Source organism: Dendrobates tinctorius, unplaced genomic scaffold (genome assembly GCF_039654945.1).
Source record: "Dendrobates tinctorius isolate UK_male_01 unplaced genomic scaffold, ASM3965494v1 ptg000102l, whole genome shotgun sequence".
Lineage (NCBI taxonomy): Eukaryota > Metazoa > Chordata > Amphibia > Anura > Dendrobatidae > Dendrobates > Dendrobates tinctorius.
In genome coordinates, this window is record NW_027361770.1 from 41105003 (window position 1) to 41129432 (window position 24430).

Below are 24430 nucleotides of genomic sequence, written 5' to 3' on the forward strand. Positions count from 1 at the left end.
GTCATTGTTATTCTGCAGAGCACAGAAGTGACACTGTTTCTTACCAGTTCATTGGGGAAATATTTCACATGTCACTTTATTGATTAGAAGCCATTTGGCTCTGCTGCTCTCTAGTGTATGCCTCCAGCAAACGCTAATCATTTCATATCAGAAGAAAAAGCTTTGTCCTTATTGTTTGCATTTGCTATTGATGCATGGACCTGTTGTGAAAGAAAGAAATGTTATTTACATGTCAAGTGCTGGAGATGTAGTGTTTGCTGATGCAAATGCCCTCATAATGTTTTTAGAGATCATCTATTACATAATGAAGCTCTTAATTTTAGGCCATCTCTACAACAAAGCTTCTACCCCGACTAAGCAGCCCCAGTCTGCCAGTCACTGGGTAAAAGATCACATGCATTCTGTAAGGGAACCTGAGCCCTTATGTTAGCACCACGCCGGATCCCTGCTCTGACAGGCAGGGTCTCCAGCGTGTCATTTTACTCACCCGCTCTGCGGTCGATTCCTCTCTTCCTCATGCTTTACATGCTCCCAGCAGTATTTCCAGCCGGGCTTCCAACCGTGTCCTTATGGCACGCGCTCCCTCCCTCTTAAAGGGCCAGCGCGTGCACTTGATATTTCCTCCCCAGCCAATGGTTGAGAGTCATTATGTATATATTACTTCCGCTGCACTGGGGAGGTGCCTGAGCAACTTTCCTATTTTGCAGTCTAAGTTGTGTAAGGTTGCATACCAGTCCCTGCCGCACTCTGGTGCAAGTCCTGCTTGCTGCCGCCCCCTGGTGCAAGTCCTGCTTGCTGCCGCCCCCTGGTGCAAGTCCTGCCTGCTGCCGCCCCCTGGTGCAAGTCCTGCTTGCTGCCGCCCCCTGGTGCAAGTCCTGCTTGCTGCCGCCCCCTGGTGCAAGTCCTGCTTGCTGCCGCCCCCTGGTGCAAGTCCTGCTTGCTGCCGCCCCCTGGTGCAAGTCCTGCTTGCTGCCGCCCCCTGGTGCAAGTCCTGCTTGCTGCCGCCCCCTGGTGCAAGTCCTGCTTGCTGCCGCCCCCTGGTGCAAACACTGTCTGCCGCACTTTGTCTGGTGTGAACTGTGTCTGCTGCATTCTAATACAAACTCTGTGAGCTGTTCCCTTCAGTCCGTCTTGGAGTGACACCTGGCGTTCATCGGGAGCCAAGTCTAATCTCACCATCAGAGGCTCTAGTGAACAGTCAGGTGTGCGCTTAGTCACACCCCTTCAGGCTCTCCAAGGTCCGTGACACAGTGGTTCCACAAACCACGTCTGTGTCACCTTAAAACCATGTAGAGATGGCTTAGGCTCCTTAATTTATAATTGAAGGTTTAAAGAGGACTTGTCACTTGCTAAAAAAAAATGGAGTTAAATACCTTGTTAAAATCCCTGAGTTCCTCTGATTCTGCAGCTCTTTTCCGCTTTGCTCTGTGTTACCCCATTGCTTTTGTTGGTGATGATAGCTTCAAGTCACCTCCTGCATGGAGAAACTAGTCTCATGCATTGCTCAGGTGTGATTTGGTCCCATTCTTCTCCCTCGCAAACACTCTTTATTCCTGAAGGTCCATGGGCTCCTTCTCTCAACTCTGAGCTTTAGTTCCTTCAGTAGTTTTTTATTTGATTTCTGTTAGGTGATTTGCTGGGCCATTCTAGCAACTTTATTTTCTTTCTCTGAATCCAATTGAGAGTTTCCTTTGCTGTGTGTTTTGGTTCTTTGTCATCCTGAAATGTCCACCTTTATTTCATCCTGGTAAATGGCAGCAGATTTTTATCTAGAATGTCTCAGAATATTTGTACATTCATTCTTCCTTCAAATACATGAATTTTGCCAGTGGTGTATGCTGAAAAACTGCCCCACACCATGATGTTCCCACCTCAACATATAAAGGTACTGTCACACTTAGGCTGTGTGCCCACGTAGCGATTTTTAAGCGTTTTTGCCGCGATTTTCGGCGCAAAACCGCTGCGAAAACGTTTAAAAATCGTGTACAGAACGCCCCCCATGCATTCCTATGGCATTCCGCACATGCTGTGCTAATGCTGCGGCGGAATCGCATCGCGGAAAAAATCGCAGCATGCTCATTCTTTTGTGTGGAATCGCAAACAATTGCCGCGATTCCGCACCCATAGGAATGCATGAGAATCGCTTACTTCCCGCATGTGGCTATGCCCACCATGCGGGATGTTAAGCGTCTCATGTGCGGTTGGTACCCACGGTGTGGAGGAGAGGAGACTGTCCTCCAGGCCCCCTGGGTACCATACACCTGTAAAAAAAAGAATAAAAAATAAAAAATCGGGGTATATTTACCTTCCGGTGTCCCGCGCTGCATTCCCGGCCTAAGCGTTCCCAGTAATGCCTTGTGGCAAGGCCCTGTAATGACGTAGTGTCGCGTGACTCTAGCGGTCTCGCGAGATCGCTATAGTAACGCGAGACTACGTCACCACAGGTCTCGCAAGGCATCGCTGGGAACGCTGAGGCCCGGGAATGCAGTGCGGGACGCCGGAAGGTAAATATACCCCGATTTTTTATTTTTTTTTTAGCATTTTAACATTCTATCTTTTACTATTGATGTCGCATAGGCGGCCTCAATAGTAAAAACCTGGTCACACTTGTCAAACACTATGTTTGACGAGTGTGACCAACCTGTCAATCACTTTCCAAGCGATGCTTCAAATCGCTTGGAAAGTGCTTGAATATCGCACGCGAAAATCGCGGCAAAATCGCGATCATAATTGCGGTGAAATCGCGCGGAAAAAAAACCGCGCGATTTCTGGGAAGGAGTCCGGTTTTTAGAGCGTTTTAAAACGCTACGTGGGCACATAGCCTTAGCGATGCACCAGCGATCCCGACCAGCGATATGACTCGGTCAGGATCGCTGGTGCATCGCTAAGTGGTCGCTAGTGAGCTGCCACACAGGCAGATCTCACTAGCAACATCGCTGGGTACGGGGGTCGCTACTTACCTGTCACACCAGGCGATCCTGCGTCCTCCCGCCCGGCTCCACGCGTCGCTCGTCGTCACAGCAGGAAGCGCCGCAGGAAGCTGACAACGAGAAACAGTCCAGCCTGTTCTCGCGCGATCAGCGATAAGCAGCGGGGGAGCGGGTTGTAGCTAAGTATCACACATAGCGATATCGCTAGCAATATCGCTATAACGTCACAAGTTATAGCGATATTGCTAGCGATATCTCTTAGTGTGACAGGCCCTTAATTGTATGGTGTTATGGGGGTGATATGCAGTGCCTTTTGGCCTTAAAACATTGTCTGTATTATGACATCCAAAGAATTCGATTATGATCAAACTATGTTCTCCCAGTATTTCACAGGCTTGCCTAAATGTTGTGGAGCAAACCTTAAACTTGCTTGAGCATGCTTTTTGTTCAGCAATGAAGTCTTGTGTGGCGATCGTGCGTGCATACAGGCCATTTTGCATGAGTTCATTACTTGATTTCTTTGAAACAATTGTACCTGCTGATTCCAGGGATTTCTGTAACTTTCCACGTGTGGTCATTGGCTCTTGAACAACTCTTCTGATTCTTTTCACTCCTCTTTCTGAATTCTTGAGGGGAACACCTGGTCATGGCTGGTTTATGGTGAAATTATGTTCCTTCCACTTCCTGATTATGGCCCCAACAGTGCTCACTGGAACCTTCAGTAGTGTAAAAAATTTTCTGTAACCAATGCCATCAGTACTGTATGTTTTGCAACAGTAAGGTAGCAAAAGTTTTCAGACGGCTTACTAGTTTTACCCATCATGAGTTGTTTGTTGTGTAGGACCTTGTTAAAGAGACACCTTTTTGTAGGCCATCAGTTGAACCAGCTCATATTATTTGTCATTAAGTGGCAGGAGGATTGCTTTCTAACTACTGATAGATTTCAGCAGGTGTCACGACTTTCCATGGCTTTTTGCACCTTCTTCATATGTTAAAACATACTTTTTCCTTGTGTCATTTCTCATTATTACACATAACTTAATTTATGGACATCTATGGCTTGATTTCTTTGCCTGTGTTGATTGGATGGGTTGTTACCAACATCTTGTTAGAATTTCATGACAATAGTACCTGTAGAAACATACTTACTTAGAAATTTGGTGACGTGCTCAATACTATTTCTCCCACTGCATGTGTTTGTTAAACATTTTGCATACGTTTTTTAATTTTGACTTCTTATTTATGTCTGTTCTGTGGCTGCGACCAATGTGAGCCAGTGCTCTTGTGGAAGCTTGCCTTGTTTTTGTCAAACAATATACATGCTCCTTTTTTATACAGAGATTTTTTGGCAGGTTAATCTGAGGTTCAGTTCCCATCTCATAATGTGAACACATTCAGAGTATGTGAAGGGAAAGCTCTTGGAACATTTCCCAAATGTAGCCATAGTGCCCTTGTCAAGGAAGATACAAAAAAACAGTGCATTGAGCTTTTTAATACTTTTCAGGCATCTGTAGGTTTTTTTTTTGCATGTAGTCCAACACCACAGATGTGTTATGAACCTAGCCTAAGAATAATTACGAGCTTTCCACTGTTCACTTTTTAAAGGTCAGTTTATAAAGAATCTGAGTAATTGTACTAAAGCGGTTGTCCAAAATGGGAAAAACATGTCTGATTTCTTTTGGAAACCTGATTGAGTCATGCCTGTTATTGCAACTCAGATCCACAGAAGTGAATGGAGATGAGTTGCAACACCATGTACAGTCCATGCTTTGGTTGTGCGGTTTCTGAAATGTAGCCGCCATGTTTTTCTAATACTGGACTGCCCCATTTATAGAGACACTCCAAACTCATTTTCGAGAACACTCCTAGGCTAGAAGAGGTGGTTCTTGGAGGGTCACCACTTTTTCCTGGCATTTGTAGGTTTGGGAACTACATGTCTCTGTGACATATCAGGAGATTGAATATCCCACCATTTTAAGTTAGAATTTGGTGCCTGCATATTTTTGGAAACTTGTCTAAAGTGGAATTGTTAGATGGAGTCCTACTTACAATATTGCTTACCTAGTTGTGAATTGCATATGAATTTCCTGTAGTGGATTTTCAGATTCCCTTCGGTGACCCAGAAACTTCAGAACGGGTTAGACTATTCAATTTACCAACGATCAATTAGTTTGTGCATGGGACGCAGAGGACAAAGTGTTGTAAATCATTTTATAGTTTGTCAAAAGAAATCAAATAAAGGGAACGTATTCCCATATCCTGCAGGACTAATGGGATAACGTCTGATAAATATGTGGAGGAGCTGTTTGTGTGACACCAAAGGCTCAGAAAAGTGTTCTGTGATCAGACGTCTGGCTAACTGTAATTGTTCTTGTTTTAGGGGAAGAGTTCAGTTATGCAGTTACCTTAGAATCTGTCTTGGCCGGTCATGAAAACTCCGTGTACGCCGTTCACTGGCAGCCGTCTTTCTTGAAAGGTAAACGCGTGGCACATATTATGGACTGAATGGACTGTATGTGTAGCCTATTTCCAGACCATTACAGTAAATTGCAGCTGGTAATCAGAAGGTTTCCTTTTCCATGATTTCCATAGTTATTTATATAGTGCCAGCATATTTAAATAGGACTGTATTTTCAACAAAGTTTGTATAAATCAGTAGTACCGGGAATCATAAGAAACTTTGTAATGTTTCCAACTTACTAATATTCTTAGGTTGTCCAGAGAAGTCCAAAAAAGGTAAGAGAATAAATTATTACCTTGTAGAAACAAAGAAAAAGAAACAAAAAGATTGCAAAGATATTGAATGTATTTAGAAAGAGAGTTGGAAACAAAGTTCACAAACTTTGTACCTGGATGTGTTGCAACCGACAAAAGAAGAAAAATTGGTGCTTAATATCTCATATTCACATTATTATTATTATTAATAATAATATAAAATAATGCGATTTCCAAAGACACAATAGCCAGTAAGGTGCACAAATGGGATGGTGCCTAAAAGATACAGTATAATTACATAATGTAATTCCCTCCAGACCTGTTTCCCATCTTCCTAATGGGCATTTCACCCTCATTAAAGATTAAGAGCTATATCTTGCCTTTTCATCTTTTTTTATGATATGTAGTTCTTTAGGTGCATCTCCGTTACATCTTGCCTTACTAAGAGCTTTTGGAGACTTTGAAAGTGTAACTGTCGTCTCTGGAAACTTGCAGTAGGATGTCTGTGTCTTCCTCTAGCTCCTCTCTCCACCCCTCTCCCCCTGTCATAGAACTTTATGAGCACCACCTGTCATACATTATTTCAGGATTGGGAAAGTCTCTAGTCACCGAAGATAGATTGTGGCTTGTGATTTGAGAAAATTGAGAGTGAAAGCTCAGTACAGGAGTTGAAAGTAGCACATTTCTTTAATAAGATATGTTACAAGAATTCTTATTTTTGTGACTACTATTGATTTATGAAAAAACCCTGTCAGATAGGGGAAGCTGTCACCCGCTGCCACTAGATTCATCAGGAGGCAGGAGGTTAGAAATTACAAAATACCTGCAGCAATATTTGGTGGCAGCAGGCAATGACGTTTCAGATTGCACAGTTAGGTGCATGCTGATTGCTGAGCTTCTCCATGCCTAAACTCCAAGATGTATGCCACTACTGATCCAAAAGCACAGGACACATGCTAAAGCCATAAAAGTATTGGGATTCTGTTCTGTAGAGTGATGAAACAAAACTGGAACTTTTCATACTTATGTATCAGCAGTATGTTTAGAGGCCGAGGAATTAACCATACTCTGAAAAACTACGTGTTATACAGTGAAGCATGGTGGTTGCTCATTGATGCTTTAGGGCTGGTTTGCTTCCTCTAGCAATGGAAACCTACAGAATGTGGAGGATACAATGGATTTAGTCAAGTATCAAGAAATCCTATAAGATAATGTCATGCCTTCTGTAAGGAAATTGAAGCTTAGATGTCATTGGATCTTCAAACAGGCCAATAATCCTATGGATTCAGTCAAGTATGAGGAAATCCTATGTGATAATGTCATGCCTTCTGTGAAGAAATTGAAGCTTTGAGGTCGTTGAATCTACAAACAGGACAATAATCTTCTGCAGAATTCACCAAAACTTGGTTTCAGAAGAAATCGCGGAAAATTCTGGAGTAGACGTCACAGCCTCCGAACTCAAATCCCATAGAAAATCTTTGGGATTTGAAGGTGGCGGTTGCAGCACACACAAACCCAAGAATATGAATATTAATAACCTTGAGGCCAGGTGTTTATAAAGGAATATGCAAGTGCTGGTGATTTGGGGGCCATGGGGGACCTGTCAGGTTCCCTTCATTCGTTCTTGTTAATTGTTTTAATGCAAAGAGCATAAAGTTTGTAATTGTACCTATAATTTCAGTGGGGGGTGCAGCTATCATTTGGATTGGATCCGTACATGTAATATGTATATATTTCCATAAATATAGAAAATCCTGTACATAAATACTTAGAGAAAAAAAGATTCTGCTTCTTATGTAATATTAAAAAAATTGCCTCAATGAAGATTTGGGAATGTACTCAATTATATTTATTAGTACAGATTTTTGACAGGAGTTATTTGTATGGAGTACAACTTTTTTTTTCTGTTCACTCTACATGACTACAAGACAAGGGTCACAATATAGTTTGGCATTCTCCTGCAAGAAACACTTCCATACCATGATGGATACAAATGACGTAGAAAAATCCCATTCACTATAATGGGATCAGATTGGTTTCCGTTGAGGAAACCATTAATTTAACTTACCTAAAAGTGCAGTATATTTTTTTTCAAGCAGAATTGACAGGACTTGTATCGAAGCCTTCATTAGGAAGCTCTGTCACAAGTATGAACCAATATATTATGTATGCCACTGCTGTGTTTTGTCCTGCAGGTGGCAGCATTGTACAACCTATGAGCCTCTTATCCGCATCAATGGATAAAACCATGATTCTATGGGAGCCTGATGAGGAGACGGGAGTATGGCTAGAACAGGTTTGTATCCTATTGTTTGTTATTACATCTTGTGTAGTAACTTTTGATTAGGATTAAGTAAAAAAAAAAAAAAATAGCAAGTCTATCAAAATTGGCAAGTTTTGCTTGCAGCCTTTCTAATGTGCATGGCGAGCTCGAATAAGGCACAAACTGCAAACATACAAACTTCTGAACCATGGGATTGATCTTAAAAATTTTAAAGATCAATCTAAATTAGCTGTGTCTTAATAAAATCTGTATGTAAACGATTAATTCAAACCAATCATATCTTAAAACATGCCTAATCTTAAGATCGTGGTCAGATGAGTGTACGCAAAGTTGTCCAAGTTTTATCCTGAAAACTTGGACGATTTTCATCCCATATTGCCTTTCATGTGTGCATTTTTTGTCCGTGTAGCATCCGTTTTTAAACATTAGTTTAAAATGTACATGATCAAATACAGTTTCCTAGGTTAATGGCAATGTATCCACAAAAATCAAATGTCAATTTTTTTGTGCTCCCCCATAGTAACATTGTTAGCATGGCCGAAAAAAGACATTTGTCCATCCAGTTCAGCCTGTATTTCGTCAGAATAAATCCCCAGATCTACGTCCTTCTAAAGCACCTAATAACACTAAAATACAATATTGTTATGCTCCAGGATGACATCCAGGCCTTTCTTGAACCCCTAGACTGAGTTCGCCATCACCACCTCCTCAGGCAAGAAATTCCAGATTCTCACTGCCCTAACTGTAAAGAATCCTCTTCTATGTTGGTGGAAAAACCTTCTCTCCTCCAGACGTAGAGAATGCCCCTTTGTGACCGTCACCTACCTTATTTGTATTGTCCCCTTATATACTTACACATGGTTATTAGATCAGTCGTCTTTTTTTCTAGACTAAATAATCCTAATTTTGCTAATCTCTCTGGGTGTTGTAGTTCCCGCATCCCCATAGACTTGAGTAAGCGAGTCCTATTTGAAATATGGAAGATAATGGTACTCTGTCCATGTGAATAAGTTGTCATCTGGACAGCCCTGTTGAATTACATTGGTCTGTGTGCTGTCTGATTTTTACTGTGACAGCACATGTCCATACTATGCTCTGGTCTGAACGAACCCTAATGCTAAGGCTTTTCGCATGTATAGACTGCTTGGCTATGTGTATGGTGGAGCTGAAGCTGGTACATTATCTTGTAAAGGCCGCCGCCGAAACGCGCGTTGGGGAAGCGGCACCATCACTGTAAGCTTGGTAGGTTATTACCATGTATTTTTTCATGTGATTCTTTGCATCCAGTAGCTAACTTTAATGATTTCTATGTATGAGACTATTTTTTACAAAGGTTGCTACTATAATTAATATAACTACTATGGCGTTTTCCCTTTTGTAAACATCTTCTATGAAGTATATAAGTTTAAGTTTATAGAATCCATGATTTTAATGTTAGTATAATTTATACCTGCCCAGTGTTGGTGTCGCTTTTGTTGGGCTCATGATCATTCACTTTTTGCACCTTTTGTGATATGTATATGTGTTTTTATGTTCTTTTTAATAATTATGAATAAAAATTTATATTTTGCACATTCATTATGCGCTGTTTTCTTTTTTGATAGAGGGAGTTGTCCATCTTTGAGGATAATTATTTGGTCTTACACAAATGCTTGTCTTTTTGGCAAAAAAAAAAAATTCAAATTGGATTTAATTAAAAATGTTGTACTTTTTGCCCTTTATAGCCTTTATGTTGGACTGCCTATTGCTGGCTGCAGAATGAGTGTTCTAAAAATCTATCAGTAAGCTTATTCTGATGGTCCAGTGGGAATAGGAAAGTTTTTATCTGCCGTTTCATGAGCTCCTCTGAGCTGACAACACCTTTTTCAGTCTGATTCCACCGCGGAATTGGAAATCGCTCAAACTAATGAATATTTCTGTATAAAATGATCTTGTATATGTTCAGGTTTTTGACTTTTTTTTACCACTTCAGATTTCTAAAAATGCTAAAAGGTTAAAAGAAGTGACATGACCATTCTTCAGACGGTTTACTTTCAGAAGACGCTCTGTACTTTATAATGCATGTCAATGTGAAAGTTGTAAAAAGAACATTAGCTTTTTCTCCATTAGTCAGTGAGGTGAAAAAAAATGACAGTAAAACGACAGTAAGAAAAGACGTGGCAAAAATAATGGGAAAACCCTTGAAAGACAGGCAGAAAAACACTTCAGAAATGTTCGAAATAATGGGAGAAAACGCTTTGGGATAAAAAAAAAAAAAAAAAAAACCACCAGACTTTCTTGGATCAACTTCTGCTTGAAAAACTCGGGTGGTTGTGTATATAGCCAAACAAGAGTCTATAAAAGCTAAACAGAATGGTGCAAGGTTTTTATTGCAAAAAATGATTTCTCTATCGCTTCATTGGGGGACATAGGAACCATGAGTGTGTACTGCTGCCACTAGGAGGCTGCCACTATGCAGTGAAAAAAATGTTAACTCCGCCTCTGCAGTATACACCCCTCCGATCGGCTGTAGGACAATCAGTTATCAGAGATGCCCTCAGATGAGGTTTCGGGGTACGGGCCAGAGCAGTCCCAGGACATCAAGGATATTGTCCAGGGCATCATTGCCGCGGTCAATGAGAATTTTAACATTCAGGACTCCACATCGATACCCGATGATCAGGCGTTTTCATTTAAGCGGCATAAGTCCCCCTCCAAAGTCTTCGCTTCCCACAGAGATTTTGAGGAAGTATTGGCCAGGAAGAGGGAGAACCCGACCAGGCGGTTTCAAAGAGGAAGTCGTTTTGAGATCCTATATCCCTTCCCTCCGGAACTCGCCGCCAACTGGACTGCTTCCCCTTCCGTGGATCCGCCAGTGTCGAGACTATCTAACAATACAGTCCTTCCACTCGCCAGTAGGGCAGCCCTTAGGGATCCTAATGACAGGATGATGGTATCCTTGACAAAATCTGCCTTCGAAGCAGCAGCCGTGATATTGTGTCCAGCCTTTGCCTCAGCTTGGTTGGCTAAATCTGTTACAAAATGGGCCAAACAGCTAAGACAGGGCATTTTGACTGGAGCTCCACCGATAGAACTAGCGGATGTCGCGGATCAGATCTCAAATGCAGGGAGGTATATGGTATCAGCGACCTTGGACGCCACATCTCGCGCAGCTCAAGCATCCAGTAACATGGTAGCTGTCCGGCGGACAGTCTGGCTAAAGGCCTTGCAAGCTGATTTATCCTCAAAAAAATCCCTGTGTGACGTTCCGGAGTGGACCCTCTGGGTCGTGTATCTGGAGCCCCTGGGCCGAGCATGCCAGGTGATGACCGACCCCTATACAGGGATCGTTAGGGGCAGGACCGCAGATGTCAGAACCGCGACAGCCGGTACCAAGAGGGGCGGCTCACAGGAGGTACGGATGAGTGAAAGGTACAGGACTGAGGATAGAATGCAGAACGGGGTAGGAAGTGCAGGTCAAGGTATAGAACGGAGACACAGATTACAGGACTGGGTGCTGGAGTACTGGACAGAGACACGGAGTACAGGACTGGGCACTGGAGTACCGGGTGAAGACACTGAGTACAGGACAGGGCACTGGAGTACAGGACGGGGATACGGAGCACAGAACTGGGCACTGGGATACAGGACGGAGATACAGAGTACAGGACAGGACACTGGAGTACAGAACTGGGAGCGAGCACCAGACTGAAACAAGGCAGGAATAGGAGGAAGGTTACAGGAAGGCTCCTGCAACCCGGCCAGAACACCGCAGGCAAGGCACACGATAATCAGGCGTCTCCACCATCTTAGAGACGCCTGATATAGCCTGTGCACAGCTCTCATTGGTGGCCTCACAGCTCTGAGCGGGCGCTGCAGGGTTAAGAAACCCTCAGAGCGCGCGCCCGCACCCTAGAGCGAGTGCACATGGCCCGCCGGCGCCAGGAGGACGGGAGTGAGGAGGAGGCAGAACCAGCGCGGCGGGGGGAGGACGGGTGAGTGCTGGCAGCGGCGGGCCCCACCGCTGCTGGAACGGCGGCGGCTACCGCCGCAGCCGTGACCCCCTGACTAGTCTGCCTTTTCAGGGTTCCTGCCTCTTTGGTCCAATGTTGGACCAAATCATTAAGGACGTGACCGGGGGCATAAGCTCCCTTCTCCCTCAGTCCAAATCTCACCAATACCCCTCAAAACGAAAGGCCCAACCGTTTTGTTCCTTTCGTCGCACCCTGACAACAGACGCTTATGCCCAGGGCTTGCAGAGACCACAGGCGCCTAAAGATAAAAAGAAAGTGTCTTTTCGAGCCACCCTTTCATGGCATTCCCACAGTTCCCACAGCAAATCTGCCAGGACGGGGCCAGGCAGGTCCATTTCAGCCTGACTCTTGCAGGAATCCCAGCCTTTTGCCCAAGCTAGGAGGCCGTCTTCTCTTCTGCAGAGACATTTGGCTAAGTTCGGTAGAAGATGCATGGGTAAGAGAGGTGGTATCCACAGGATGCAAAATAGACTTCACCTCGCTTCCGCGAGACCGTTTTTTCATTTCCCGACCGCCAAGAGACGCTTCCCTTGCTTCGGGTTTTTTCGCAGCCATCGACTCCCTCCTCAGCTCCGGAGTAAACATCCCCATACCTGAGCAAGAGCGTTTCACAGGTTTTTATTCATGCCTGTTCGTGATACCAAAAAAGGATGGCTCGGTTCGGCCGATACTAGACCTCAAGATGCTAAACAAATGGATTCGTCTGCGTCACTTCAGGATGGAGTCGATTCGTTCAGTGATTGTTTCTATGGAGGATCAGGAATTCCTGTGCTCCATAGACATTCGGAACGCCTACCTGCACGTTCCTATTTTCCCGGGACATCAGAAATTCCTGCGCTTCATTATCCAGCAGGATCATTTCCAGTTTGTGGCCCTAACATTTGGGCTGGCAAGAGCCCCCAGGGTTTATACAATGATTATGGCTGCACTGGTAGCCATTTTACGGGTCAAGTTCATAGTGCTAAATCCCGTTTCTCAATGGTATTCTCGTCAAATCGCCGTCCTTCGCTCAGGCTCAGGAAAACATAACCGTGGTCCTCGACACTCTGTCCCGGTTTGGTTGGCTCATCAACAGGGAAAAATCCTGCCTTACACCAATGCAACACCTACAAATCTTAGGCGTGCTATTCGACACCAGTCGGTCAAGGGTTTTTCTCCCCAAGGGAAAAAGACAACTCTCCAGCAGGGAATTCTCTCTCTGATATAATCCCGACTCCTGTCTTTTCGCGCTGCCATGAGGGTCCTGGGGAGGATGGTAGCAGCATCAGAAGCGATCCCCTTTGCCCTGTTAATTCCAGAATGCTTCAAAGAGACATTCTCCTTCAGTGGGACATGTCCATCCCTTCTCTGGATCACCCTTTTTGTCCTTCTATCCAGGCCAAGCAGTTCCTCAGGTGGTGGCTAACCTCCCCTCTTGTTCATCTGGGTTGGTCTTTCCTTCCCGTCCACTGGCAGGTGATAACCACGGATGCCAGCTTCCTAGGCTGGGGGGCGGTATTCCGTCACTTGACGGTCCAGGGATGTTGGTCGACTCTAGAATCTTCGATGTCGATCAACGTTCTCAAGCTGCGGGCAATCCTTCTATCCCTCCTTCATTGGGAAGGACTCCTGAAGGACCAACCGGTCCGGATTTAAACGGACAATGCCAGAGTAATGCCATACATCAACCACCGGGGTGGACCCGGAGCTCCCGGGCATTGGCCGAGATATCTAAAATCTTCAGCTGGGCAGAAGCATCGATTCCGGCAATATCGGCTGCTCACATCCCCAGTATAGACAACAGGGCCGCCGACTTTGTCAGCCGGGAGGTATTTCGTCGGATCTGTCTTTGATGGGGGACTCCGGATGTGGACCTTCTGGCGTCTCGACAGAACAGAAAGGTCCAACAGTTTGTCGCTAGGTGCTGCGATCCTCTTGCAGTAGGGGTTCGACGCTCTGGCCATTCCTTGGTCACCGTTCAGACTCCCATACCTGTTCCCTCCCCTTCCTCTCCTTCCCAGGTTGATGAAGAAGATCAAGACGGAAGGGGTGCCGGTCATACTGATCGGGCCATATTGGCCCAGTAGGGCCTGGTTTGCAGAAGTAATCTCACAGACGCCCCCTGGAGTCTCCATGGCAGACCAGATCTTTTGGCTCGGGGACCGTTCTACCACCTGAATTCTCCGTTGCTCAATTTGGCGGCGTGACTGTTGAAACCATGATACTGAGAGCGACGGGATTTTTGAACCGAGTCTGTAGCACGATGATCCAGGATAGGAAGCCATCTTCTTTCAGGGTCTATCACCGAACCTGGAAGGCTTACTTTAGCTGGTGTGAATCCAATCACATCACACCTATGTCCTGTTACTTACTATCTGTCCTAGCCTTCCTTCAGGCAGGGTTAGATGCCGGTGTTGCCCTGAGTTCCTTAAAGGACCAAGTATCAGCACTCTTAATTCTTTTTCAGAAGAATTTAGCTTCCCATCCACAGGGTAAAACCTTTCTTCAGGGGGTGGCATTAACAACACCTCTGTACAGATCTCCAGTGGCCCCCTGGGATCTTAGTCTGGCCCTGGAAGCCTTGACAGATCCCCCCCCCCCCCCCCTTTAAACCTCTCCGGAAAGTTTCCATGTCCTTGTCCTGGAAGGTGGTATTTCTCGTAGCCATCACCTCTATCAGAACTGTCTCAGAGCTGGCAGCCCTTTCATGTCGCCCTCCCTTTTTGATTCTTCACCAAGACAAGGTTGTTTTGCGGCCTCCCCCTTCCTTCCTTCCCAGGGTCGTGTCCGCCTTTCACATGAATGAGGATATAATCCTTCTGTCGATCTGCCCAGCCTGGTCAGGGCGATAAGGGTCTATCTGGCTAGGACCACCCCTTTCACAAAGACAGACTCACTCTTTGTCATTCCTAATGGTGTGAGAAGAGGCCTGACGGCCTCTAAGGCTACAATCACCCATTGGATCAGAATGGCAATTCTGTAGGCCTATCGAGTTAGGAACAAGGTGCCTCCTGCTGGGGTTAAGGCTCACTCTACCGGACGGTGGGCGCCTCCTGGGCGGTGCACCATAGGACATCAGCCATGCAGCTGTGCAAGGCGGCTACCTGTTCGTCCGTTCATACCTTTTCAAGGTCCATACCTATGCTTCTGCGGATGCCAGCCTAGGCAGAAGTATTTTGCAGGAGGCAGTGGTGAGCTCTCCGACCTGAATGAAGTTCCTGTTTTCTCCCTCCCCAAGGACTGTTCTAAGACGTCCCATGGTTCCTTTGTCCCCCAATGAAGCAATAGAGAAAACAGGATTTTTGATTGCTTACCGTAAAATCTGTTTCTCGGAGTCTTCATTGGGGGACACAGCACCCTCCCATGTTTATATTACTTGTTATGATTGGCTTATATGATGATTTCTCCTACTGTTTTCTCACTAACAGATTGTCCTACAGCCGGTCGGAGAGGTGTATACTGCAGAGGTGAAGTTAACATTTTTTTCACGGCATAGTGTCAACCTCCTAGTGGCAGCAGCACACACCCATGCTTCCTGTGGCCCCCAATGAAGACTCCGAGAAACAGATTTTACGGTAAGCAACCAAAAATCTTTGTTTTTCAGCCTCAAATGCATCCACTTAAGTAAAACAGAAAATATCCCCAGAGATGGACTAAATGCATAAACATTAAACCAATGTTGGCAGGATCTGTTGACTCTCTAGTTTTTGTGGGGGTCTCCTGGCTGTCCCTTGATAGATGATGTTAGAAGAAAAAGAAGGATACAGCCCTTGGAGATATTTTTTTTTCTCCAGGTGATAACTTGCTGGCAGAGTCGTCTGACAGCAGCTCGCTCATAGAGAACATAGTAGCTCCCAGCCTTTCTGTGTATGAGAGACTGGGGAGAGAAAGCTGTTGGTCTACTGATTTGCTCTAATGTATGTGGAGGCTTTTACTGTGTCCTAACAGTAGGCATACTGATCAGACCGCTCTAGGGCTCTTTAAAGTTTCTCTAGTTGGGACATTGGAAAGCACAAAAACCCCATCATGCCGCCATTAAACATCCAAATGTTTAAATGGATCATATTGAATTGTGTTCTTTTTTTTTGTTTCCTTGATTGCACTTTACTGTCGTTAAATCTTTTTGGGTGATGGCATTGTCTAGTGCACTTAGCTAGAATTTTGTTCTTTTCAAGGATAAAACCACTGTAGCCCATGAATGGAATATAGAATCTGTCCCCAAGGGTGCAACACTTAATTCTTCCATTTGGAATGTTTCAGTCTGCTGCCTGGTTGAATATATTGTGCAGTCATGATTGACCAGACATACAAGGACAGTTGTTTCATTTCTGTTCGACTCAATTTCAGCATGCTTGCAGGCTATCTTCTGTGAAAATGGGAATCGTTTGCAAACCAGGCAGAATTAGTTTATGGCATATAGTGATAGAGCATTGTATGTGCGTTTATCCATTTATAGGCATTCTTTGTGGGAAAGCTCCAAGCCATGTTCTTTGGTGACCTATAAGCAGTGCTGCTCTAACATATCACTCGGGTATAAAATCCACTTCTAGTGCTGAAATTGCTGTCTATCATTTCTTTTCAACTTCACTTCTGCTTCTTGGCATTCCAATCTTGTAGGAAAATACTAATGCAGCATAAAATTTCTGATTTTTCAAGAAGGTTTGAAATACTTAAAAATGTAGGCCAAGTATGTAAGCTTTGTCTGGATGATGGTTGTTGCATGTGAAATAGACTGTTACACACACCTCAACAGTGAGATTGCAACACAAAGAAGAAAGTTGTGGAATTATGGAAATTGCAGGAACAATAGACATATTAATGATATGGAATTTATGAAAATATAAAGACCACATTTTCAAAGCCTTTTCAATTTAGTCAGTATCGACTATTAACATCAAGTGCAGAAATACCCGCACTTAATAGTGAAGAGCGAATATGCTCGGATTGCTTAAAGAGAACCTGTCACCAGGTTTGGCTGATGCGAGTTATGGCCACCGCCTTTCAGGGATTATATACCGTACATCATTCCATAATGCTGTAGATAAGTCCCCGATCCGACCTGCAAGAGAAGAAAAGTAAGTTTTATTATACTCACCTGCAAGGCGGTCCTGTCCGATGGGTGTCACTGGTCTTGATTCGACGCCTCCCATCATCTTTCTATGCCACTTTCCTGCTTGCTTCATGGCTCCCCGGCATCACACTCCTGTGCAGGAATACTTATCTGCCTTGTTGATGGGAGAGCAAAGTACTGCAGTGCGCAGGCGCTGGATCTCTGACCTTTCCCAGCCCTGAAAGGCGGTGGCCGTAACTCGTATCGGCCAAACCTGGTGACAGGTTCGCCTTAACAGGCAATCCCCTCGTGTTGTGGCTGTCTTAACAGCCACAAAACATGCAGTCGTGGGGACTTTAACATAATATACGAGCATGCCCAAGATATGCGGATAGCACACTATCCGAGCACGTTGGCTCATCTCTAGAGATGAGCGAATTTGTTTGGCTCCTTCCTTATTCGGCAAGCTATAGCGCTTACCGAATAAGCTGCAAAGGGAACCCGGCTTTCTGGACCGCTCATGATAATCATCTGTCTGGCTTCGCAGCATCATGTGTCGTGGCTGTTTCACTGTTAAAACACATGCATGGACAGCCTGTTTGTTGGGCTCTCTATGTATGTTTTTTGACAGTGAAACAGCCGCGACACATACAGCTGCGGCGTCGGACAGCTGATCAGCAGGAGCAAGCCAGGTTCCTTATGCTGCTTATTTGGTAAGCACTATAGCTTGCCAAATGAGGAGGGAGCCGAACAAATTCGCTCATCACATATATATATATATATATATATATATATATATATATATATATATATAGATATATATATATATATATATATATAGATATTACTCTGCTTGCTGAATCATTGCTATAATTCATCTGTTGCATTGTACTCAATACTCACTGCTGTATATCCATGGCTGGGGTCACTGTAGATAATATCTTGGGAAAGGTGTTATAGCATAGAGATGGAGCCAGGACTAGTGTCTTTGATCATCTATCCACTCCCTTGTGTGTTGGAGCTGCTAAATTATCCCAAACCAGCTCCCACAATCCCTCTCTCCTGACCCTGTAGTGTGGCCTATAAATTTAGAAGCGTTCTAAGGGTCCTGTTTCACTTAGCGACGCACCAGCGATCCCGACAATGATACGACCTGGTAAGGATCGCTGGTGCGTTGCTAAATGGTCACTAGTAAGCTGCCAAACAGGCAGATCTCTTCAGCGACGCAGCAACGATCCAGCGATCCTTGTAACGACCTCGCCGGTCGTTGGTACCTTGTCACACAGCAACTCTTCAGATGATTCCCACCTGCGTCCCTGAGTTCTGCGTCGCCAACAACGAAAAAATGTCCCAGGACATTTGAGCACGATCAGTGATATCCAGCGGGGGGGGGGGGGGCGGTCGCCGCTGCGTGTCACATGTAGCAAGATCGCTTGCGTGGTCGCTGTTGCGTCATAAAATCGGTGACGCTTCAGCGATCTCGCTATGTGAGAAAGGGGCATAAGGGGTGCGTGCAGTGTGAGGTGCAAGCATCCCCTCAGCAAAGCATCCCGGCAGCTAAACATCAATAAAAAGCAGCTAATCCATAGCAGTTAGGGCAGGAAACAGGTAACACACACTTTGCTCTCCCTTTTATCCATGTGCTTTATTTCTATCCTGCTGTGTTCCCTTGCCATCCAAATTCATTGCCCCATCCCCCCTCCATCACGACTCATACACATTTTTTTATTTTACTCATTTATATAGCACCATTAATTCCACAGCGCTTTACAGACATTATTGGCACTGTCCCCGATGGGGCTCACAATCTAGAACACATCAGCCCCTCTATACTTCCCACTCCCATGTACAGCTCCCATGCACTTCTCACCTTCCTGAAAAACAGCCCACCTTGCACAAACACATTGCACAAAAAAAATTCTTACAATTCCAATAACTACTTGCTCTTTATCTTCCTACTTCTACTGATTTCAGGGGACATCTCCCCCAACCCTGGTCCACCATCCCTCAACCCCTACCCTACCTCACATCGAAACTTTACAAACTTTATTAATATTAATTGCACTCCTTCATCTCCTTCTTTTAATTGTGCCCTCTGGATTCCACGGTCTGTACGTAACAAGCTTCCTTTCCTGCACAATTACTTTCTGAACAACTCTCTTAATCTGTTGGCCCTCACTGAAACTTGGATTCAAGACAGAATCCTGACACTGTCTCCCCTGCTGCCATTTCCCATGGTGGCTTACAATTCTCCCATTCCCCGAGACCCTCAAACAGACTTGGTGGTGGAGTCAGCATACTCTCGTCCCCACAATGCATTTTCCAGGTGATCCCCCCTCCTGGTTTCATCACTCTCATTCCCTTCTTTTGAGGTCCACACCATCAGGCTCTTCTGTCCCCTCTCCCTTAGAGTAGCAACCATATACCGCCCCCCCGGGCTCACCCACCCACTTCCTTGACCATTTCTCTGCCAAGCTGCCGCACTTCATGTCCTCAGAGCTCCCAACCCTTATCCTGGGAGACTTCAACATCCCTATTAACAGTCAAACTTCCACATCTGCATGCCAGCTTCTATCACTAACCACTTCCCTCGACCTCTCGCAGCTCTCAACCTCTGAAACACACAAAGATGGTAACACTCTTGACCTGGTCTTTGCCTGCTCTGTTCAATCTCCTACCTAGATAGCTTACCGCTTTCCCTCGCTGGCCACATCATTCTCTCCTTCATGCTCACAAATCCTCACCCACCCCAGCACACTCCTACCTACCACACATTCAGAAATCTACAAACCATTAACCCTGATACGCTTTCAGACGCCCTACACTCATTACTGGCCCCAATCTCCTCTTTTTCATGTCCTGATCTGGCTGTACATCACTACAACGACACTCTTAGAAGTACCCTTGACCAATTATCTCCCCTCACCCTCAGAAACTAAGCACAGAGTAAAACAGCCCTGGCTCACATCACAAACTCGATTTCTCCAGCGTTGCTCTAGGGGTGCTGAATGCTTATGGAGGAAAACTTGCACACCAGAAGACTTCATTCACTTCAAATTTATGTTAAGAACCTATAACTCTGCCCTTCACCTTGCCAAGCAGACCTACTTCACCAACCTGATCTCACTAGCCAACAACCCCAAGAAACTTTTTGACACCTTTCACTCCCTCCTCAGGCCGAAAGCACAAGCCCCTATCACAGACATTTGTGCTGATGACCTGGCCTCCCACTTTATAGAGAAAATAGATAATATCCATCAGGAAATCCGCTCCCAGGTGCCGTGACTCACATCCCTCCCTGCATTTCCCCTGGCTCACTCTCCAAATTTGATCCCATCACAGAAGTCGTCTCCAGTCTCCTCTCTTCTTCTCCTCTGACTACATGCACTACTGACCCCATTTCCTCACATCTCCTCCAGTCTTTCTCTCTCCAGTCATCACAACTCACCTAACTACAATCTTTAATCTCTCCCCCTCCTCCTTCAAACACTATCATTACTCCATTATTAAAGAAATCCGCTCTCGACCCATCCTGCACAAACAACTACAGACCACTCTCCAATCTCCCCTTCATCTCTAAACTCTTCAGAGTCTGGCTTTCGCCCCCTACATTCGACAGAAACTGCACTCAAAGTGACCAATGACCTTCTGTCATCAAAATGTAAAGGTAGCTACTCTCTGCTCATTCTTCTCGACCTTTCTGCAGCTTTCGACACTGTTGACCACCATCTCCTTCTCTCTAAGCTCTAGTCACTAGACATTAAGGACACTGCTTTATCCTGGTTCTCTTCCCATCTTTCTGACCGCCCCTTCAGTGTTTTGTTCACCGGCTCCACTTCATCCCCTCTTCCTCACTGTTGGGGTACCCCAGGGCTCAGTCCTTGGCCCCCTTCTCTTCTCTCTCTACATGGCCCCAATTGGACAGACATCACCAGATTTTGCTTTCAGTACCATCTTTATGCCGATGACACACAACTATACATGTCATCCCCTGACCTTACCCCCGCTGTAGTCCAGAACACCAGTGACTGTCTGTCCGTACTCTCTAACATCATGTTTGCTCTCTATCTGAAACACAACCTTTCCAAAACTGAATTTCTTCTGCTCCCGCCATCTACTAACCTACCTAAATCTGACATTTCCCTCTCCGTGGGTGGCATTGTAATTACACCCCAGAAGCAGGCAGGCTGTCTGGGTGTTATGTTTGACACCAATCTCTCCAACGCCTCCGATATACAATCTCTTGCCCGCTAATGCAGTTTACACCTAAAGAACATCTCTAGAATCCGCCCTTTTCTCACCATGGAGACAACAAAAACCCTCAGTGTTGTCCCGGTTCCACTCCCGTCTGGACTACTGTAATGCTCTGTTAATTGGCCTCCCCCCTCACTCGACTTTCCCCTCTCCAGTCCATCCTTAATACAGCAGCCAAGGTCATCCATCTGGCTTATCAGTACTCGGACGTGTCTGCTCTTCGCCAGTCGTTAAACTGGCTGGATCCAATTCAAAGTACTTTTTCTCACCCACAAAGCTCTCCACAGTGCGAGACCTCCTTACATCTCCTCCCTCATTTCTGTCTATCGGCCTAGCCGATCGCTGCGCTCTGCAAACGACTTTCGACTAACCTCTGCACTATTCCGTACCTTCCACTCCCTACTCCATGACTTCTCCCGTGTTGCACCAACCCTCTGGAATGCGCTACCCCAAGAAATTAGGACCAGCCACAACTTGCACAGTTTTAGGCGCTTCCTCAAAACACATTTGTTCACAGCAGTCTATCACGTTCCCTAATCAGTCTTTTTATGTGTAAGTATGTATAGCCCAATCAATATCTCTATCTATCCCCCACTTCCTCACGATGGCTGGACCATCATCGTAAATACATCATTGTAAATATACACCTTTACTTTGTATCTTCCCGACCTCATTGTAAATTGTAAGATCTCATGAGCAGGGTTGTTTTATTTTGCTTTAATTATTGTATTATTGTTAACGTTGTTACTTATGACTGTTGTGTTTGAAACTATTAAACTGTAAAGTGCTGTGGAATATGTTGGCGCTAAATAATAATAATCTTATAATTATTTAATCATTGAGATCTGCTGCTGGAAGCTGCCTTTACAATTGCTATCCAGTGATATCCCAGATGTTCTTCATGGGAGATAAGTCTAGAGATGCTGCAGGTCTTGGTAGCACATTCAGACAATGCAGCTTGCTCACAGTAGCACAAGCAGCCTGGCGTTTTCGTGTTGAAAAATGGCCGCTGGGACAGTTTAAGCAAATGGCCAAACGACGGGTTCCATGACCAAATCAATATCACGCCGAGCTGTAGGGTGCCTGAAATGAAGACTAGAGGGGTTCTGCTATTGTACATTATTTCATCCCACACCATAATCCTGGGTTAGGACCTCTTCAAGACTTTTATTGCCCACATACCCTCAATATAGAGATCATATGTAATGATTACTGGAAAATGATCTGTAGACCTTGTGGGCAATGCCATGAAGAAGCCTATATAAGGGAATAAACACTAGTCATATTTCTGAGACTATGGTGTCAGGTGGCATAAAGTACAGTAGTTGGACCCCTCTAGTCTGCATTCTTGTTGCACTTAACAGCTCAGTGTTACATTAAATTGGTGGTGCAACCAATGGTATTGGCATTTCAATGTTCTGCCCAAGTGCATACAGATTGGTAGAACATTCTTCTCACAACAGTCTATAACCTCATGGATTGCCTGCCAAAGAGAATAAGTGCATGTAGCATTACCTGCATGTGGTACTCATACTTGATACAGAATAAATCAATAGGATTTGAAAAATGTTTCCAATTTTCCGGTTCTTAAAGGGGTATTTCAGTATTGCAATATTGATCCAATGTTGATCCTTGATAGGCCATTTTGAATCCAGAAATTTTAATGCATCATGTAAGGGGTTACCATATCCAACATTTTTCACCTAATTGCCTTTTCCTGCTTAAAAAAATTAGCTATACTTGCCTTCCCTTGCTGCAGCTCTCGGCAACTGCTACCAGTAATAGTCTACAGCAGTGTTTCCCAAACTCCAGTCCTCACGGCCCCCAACATGTCACGTTTTCAGGATTTCCTTAGTATTTCTCAGGTGATGGAAGTATCATCAGGAATTCTCTCACATGTGTAACACTATGGAAATCCTAAAACATGACCTGATGGGGTCCATGAGGACTGGAGTTTGGGAACCACTGGTCTACAGGGTATGGTATATTACAATCTAGTGCACGTGTCTGTTGCAGCTCAGCAGCCACTGCCGTCTACATCTGCATCCATCTTGAGCCCAGTGACTAGTTGCAGTTGTCATGTGCTGTAGTTGTCTTGTCATCGCTGTAAACAATCACCTGAAGCAGTGGTGGAGAGTTAGCCCTGAAGCAAGGGAGGGAAGTACAGCTGATTTTGTTATTTTTACATAGAGCAAGCTGATGGGATGAAAAAGATTGAAGATGGAAAACTCCTTTAGCCAATGAAGTTTAAAGGGATACATGCTACCTTACCCATGGGCAGCAATAAATAGTAACTGATTAAATAGTGTTGCTATCCATGTGACCCTGGTTTTTTTTACTATCACAAAGAAGTCTTTTCATCTGCATCATATTTCAGATGCCTTCCAAGAGATGCCTAATTATTTCCTTTTTATTTTGTCAATTGAAGGTACGTGTTGGAGAAGTTGGAGGAAATACTCTAGGATTTTATGGCTGTCAGTTTAGCCCAGATAAGTCAATGATCCTTGCCCATGCATTTCATGGAGCCCTGCACTTGTGGAGTCGAAATTCAGAGAAGCATGTAAGAAAAGTGCATTTTGTGTTTTTTGATAAAAAGAAAAGACAAAAAAACCTAATAGGAACATGTACTGAAAGTCATATGATGAATATTGTATAGTTAATGTGATCGCGGCAGATATAAAGGAATGTACCATAGCAGTTAGTCATGTTTGCCGTACAGTGAAGATCTAAGACCTAACCCAAACATCTTACAACACTTTGTGTTCAGTACACTTCTAGTTCAGTTTTAGTATGCTGCACCTAGGAAAATAGATTTTTATGCATCTTTCTCTAATTGAGCTAGTTTAAACATACGTCATTGATTCACATGAAAACGTCCTTTTTGTAAGTTTGTAATCTAGATTTAAAACAACATACTTTGTAGTGTTGATTAGCTTTACTTACCTGCAGGCTCGGGCAGAGTAGGAGGAGACTGTACTTATTGCAGCCCTTTACTTTGTCCCTGCTCACATCTGTTGCTGGTGTAAGTAGAGATTTTTAGCCAAAATACCTTATACTACTTATTTCCTGTTTGGATTTGTGTCTGAAGAGTTGGGTTACCGAGCTTCCCCAAATATAAGCTCTAGCGTGATTTTAAAGGAAATCTGTCACCTCAATTTTGGCCTATGAGATGCGGCCACCTCCTTCAGGAGCTTATCTTCAGCAT

At 44.6% G+C, this 24430-nt stretch overlaps 1 protein-coding gene across 4 annotated transcripts in view; it reads left to right on the plus strand.

Moving 5' to 3' along the window:
• The window catches only part of ELP2 (elongator acetyltransferase complex subunit 2), a 162750-nt gene that overhangs the window by 64079 nt on the left and 74241 nt on the right, over positions 1-24430 (plus strand). For 3 of the 4 annotated variants that reach the window (XM_073587856.1, XM_073587859.1, XM_073587858.1), the window contains 4 exons: positions 5311-5406; positions 5643-5666; positions 7841-7941; positions 23654-23785. In XM_073587856.1, the coding sequence (XP_073443957.1) occupies positions 5311-5406; positions 5643-5666; positions 7841-7941; positions 23654-23785 (353 nt within the window). The remainder of the gene's footprint in view (positions 1-5310; positions 5407-5642; positions 5667-7840; positions 7942-23653; positions 23786-24430) is intronic. The other variant, XM_073587857.1, reaches the window with a different exon arrangement.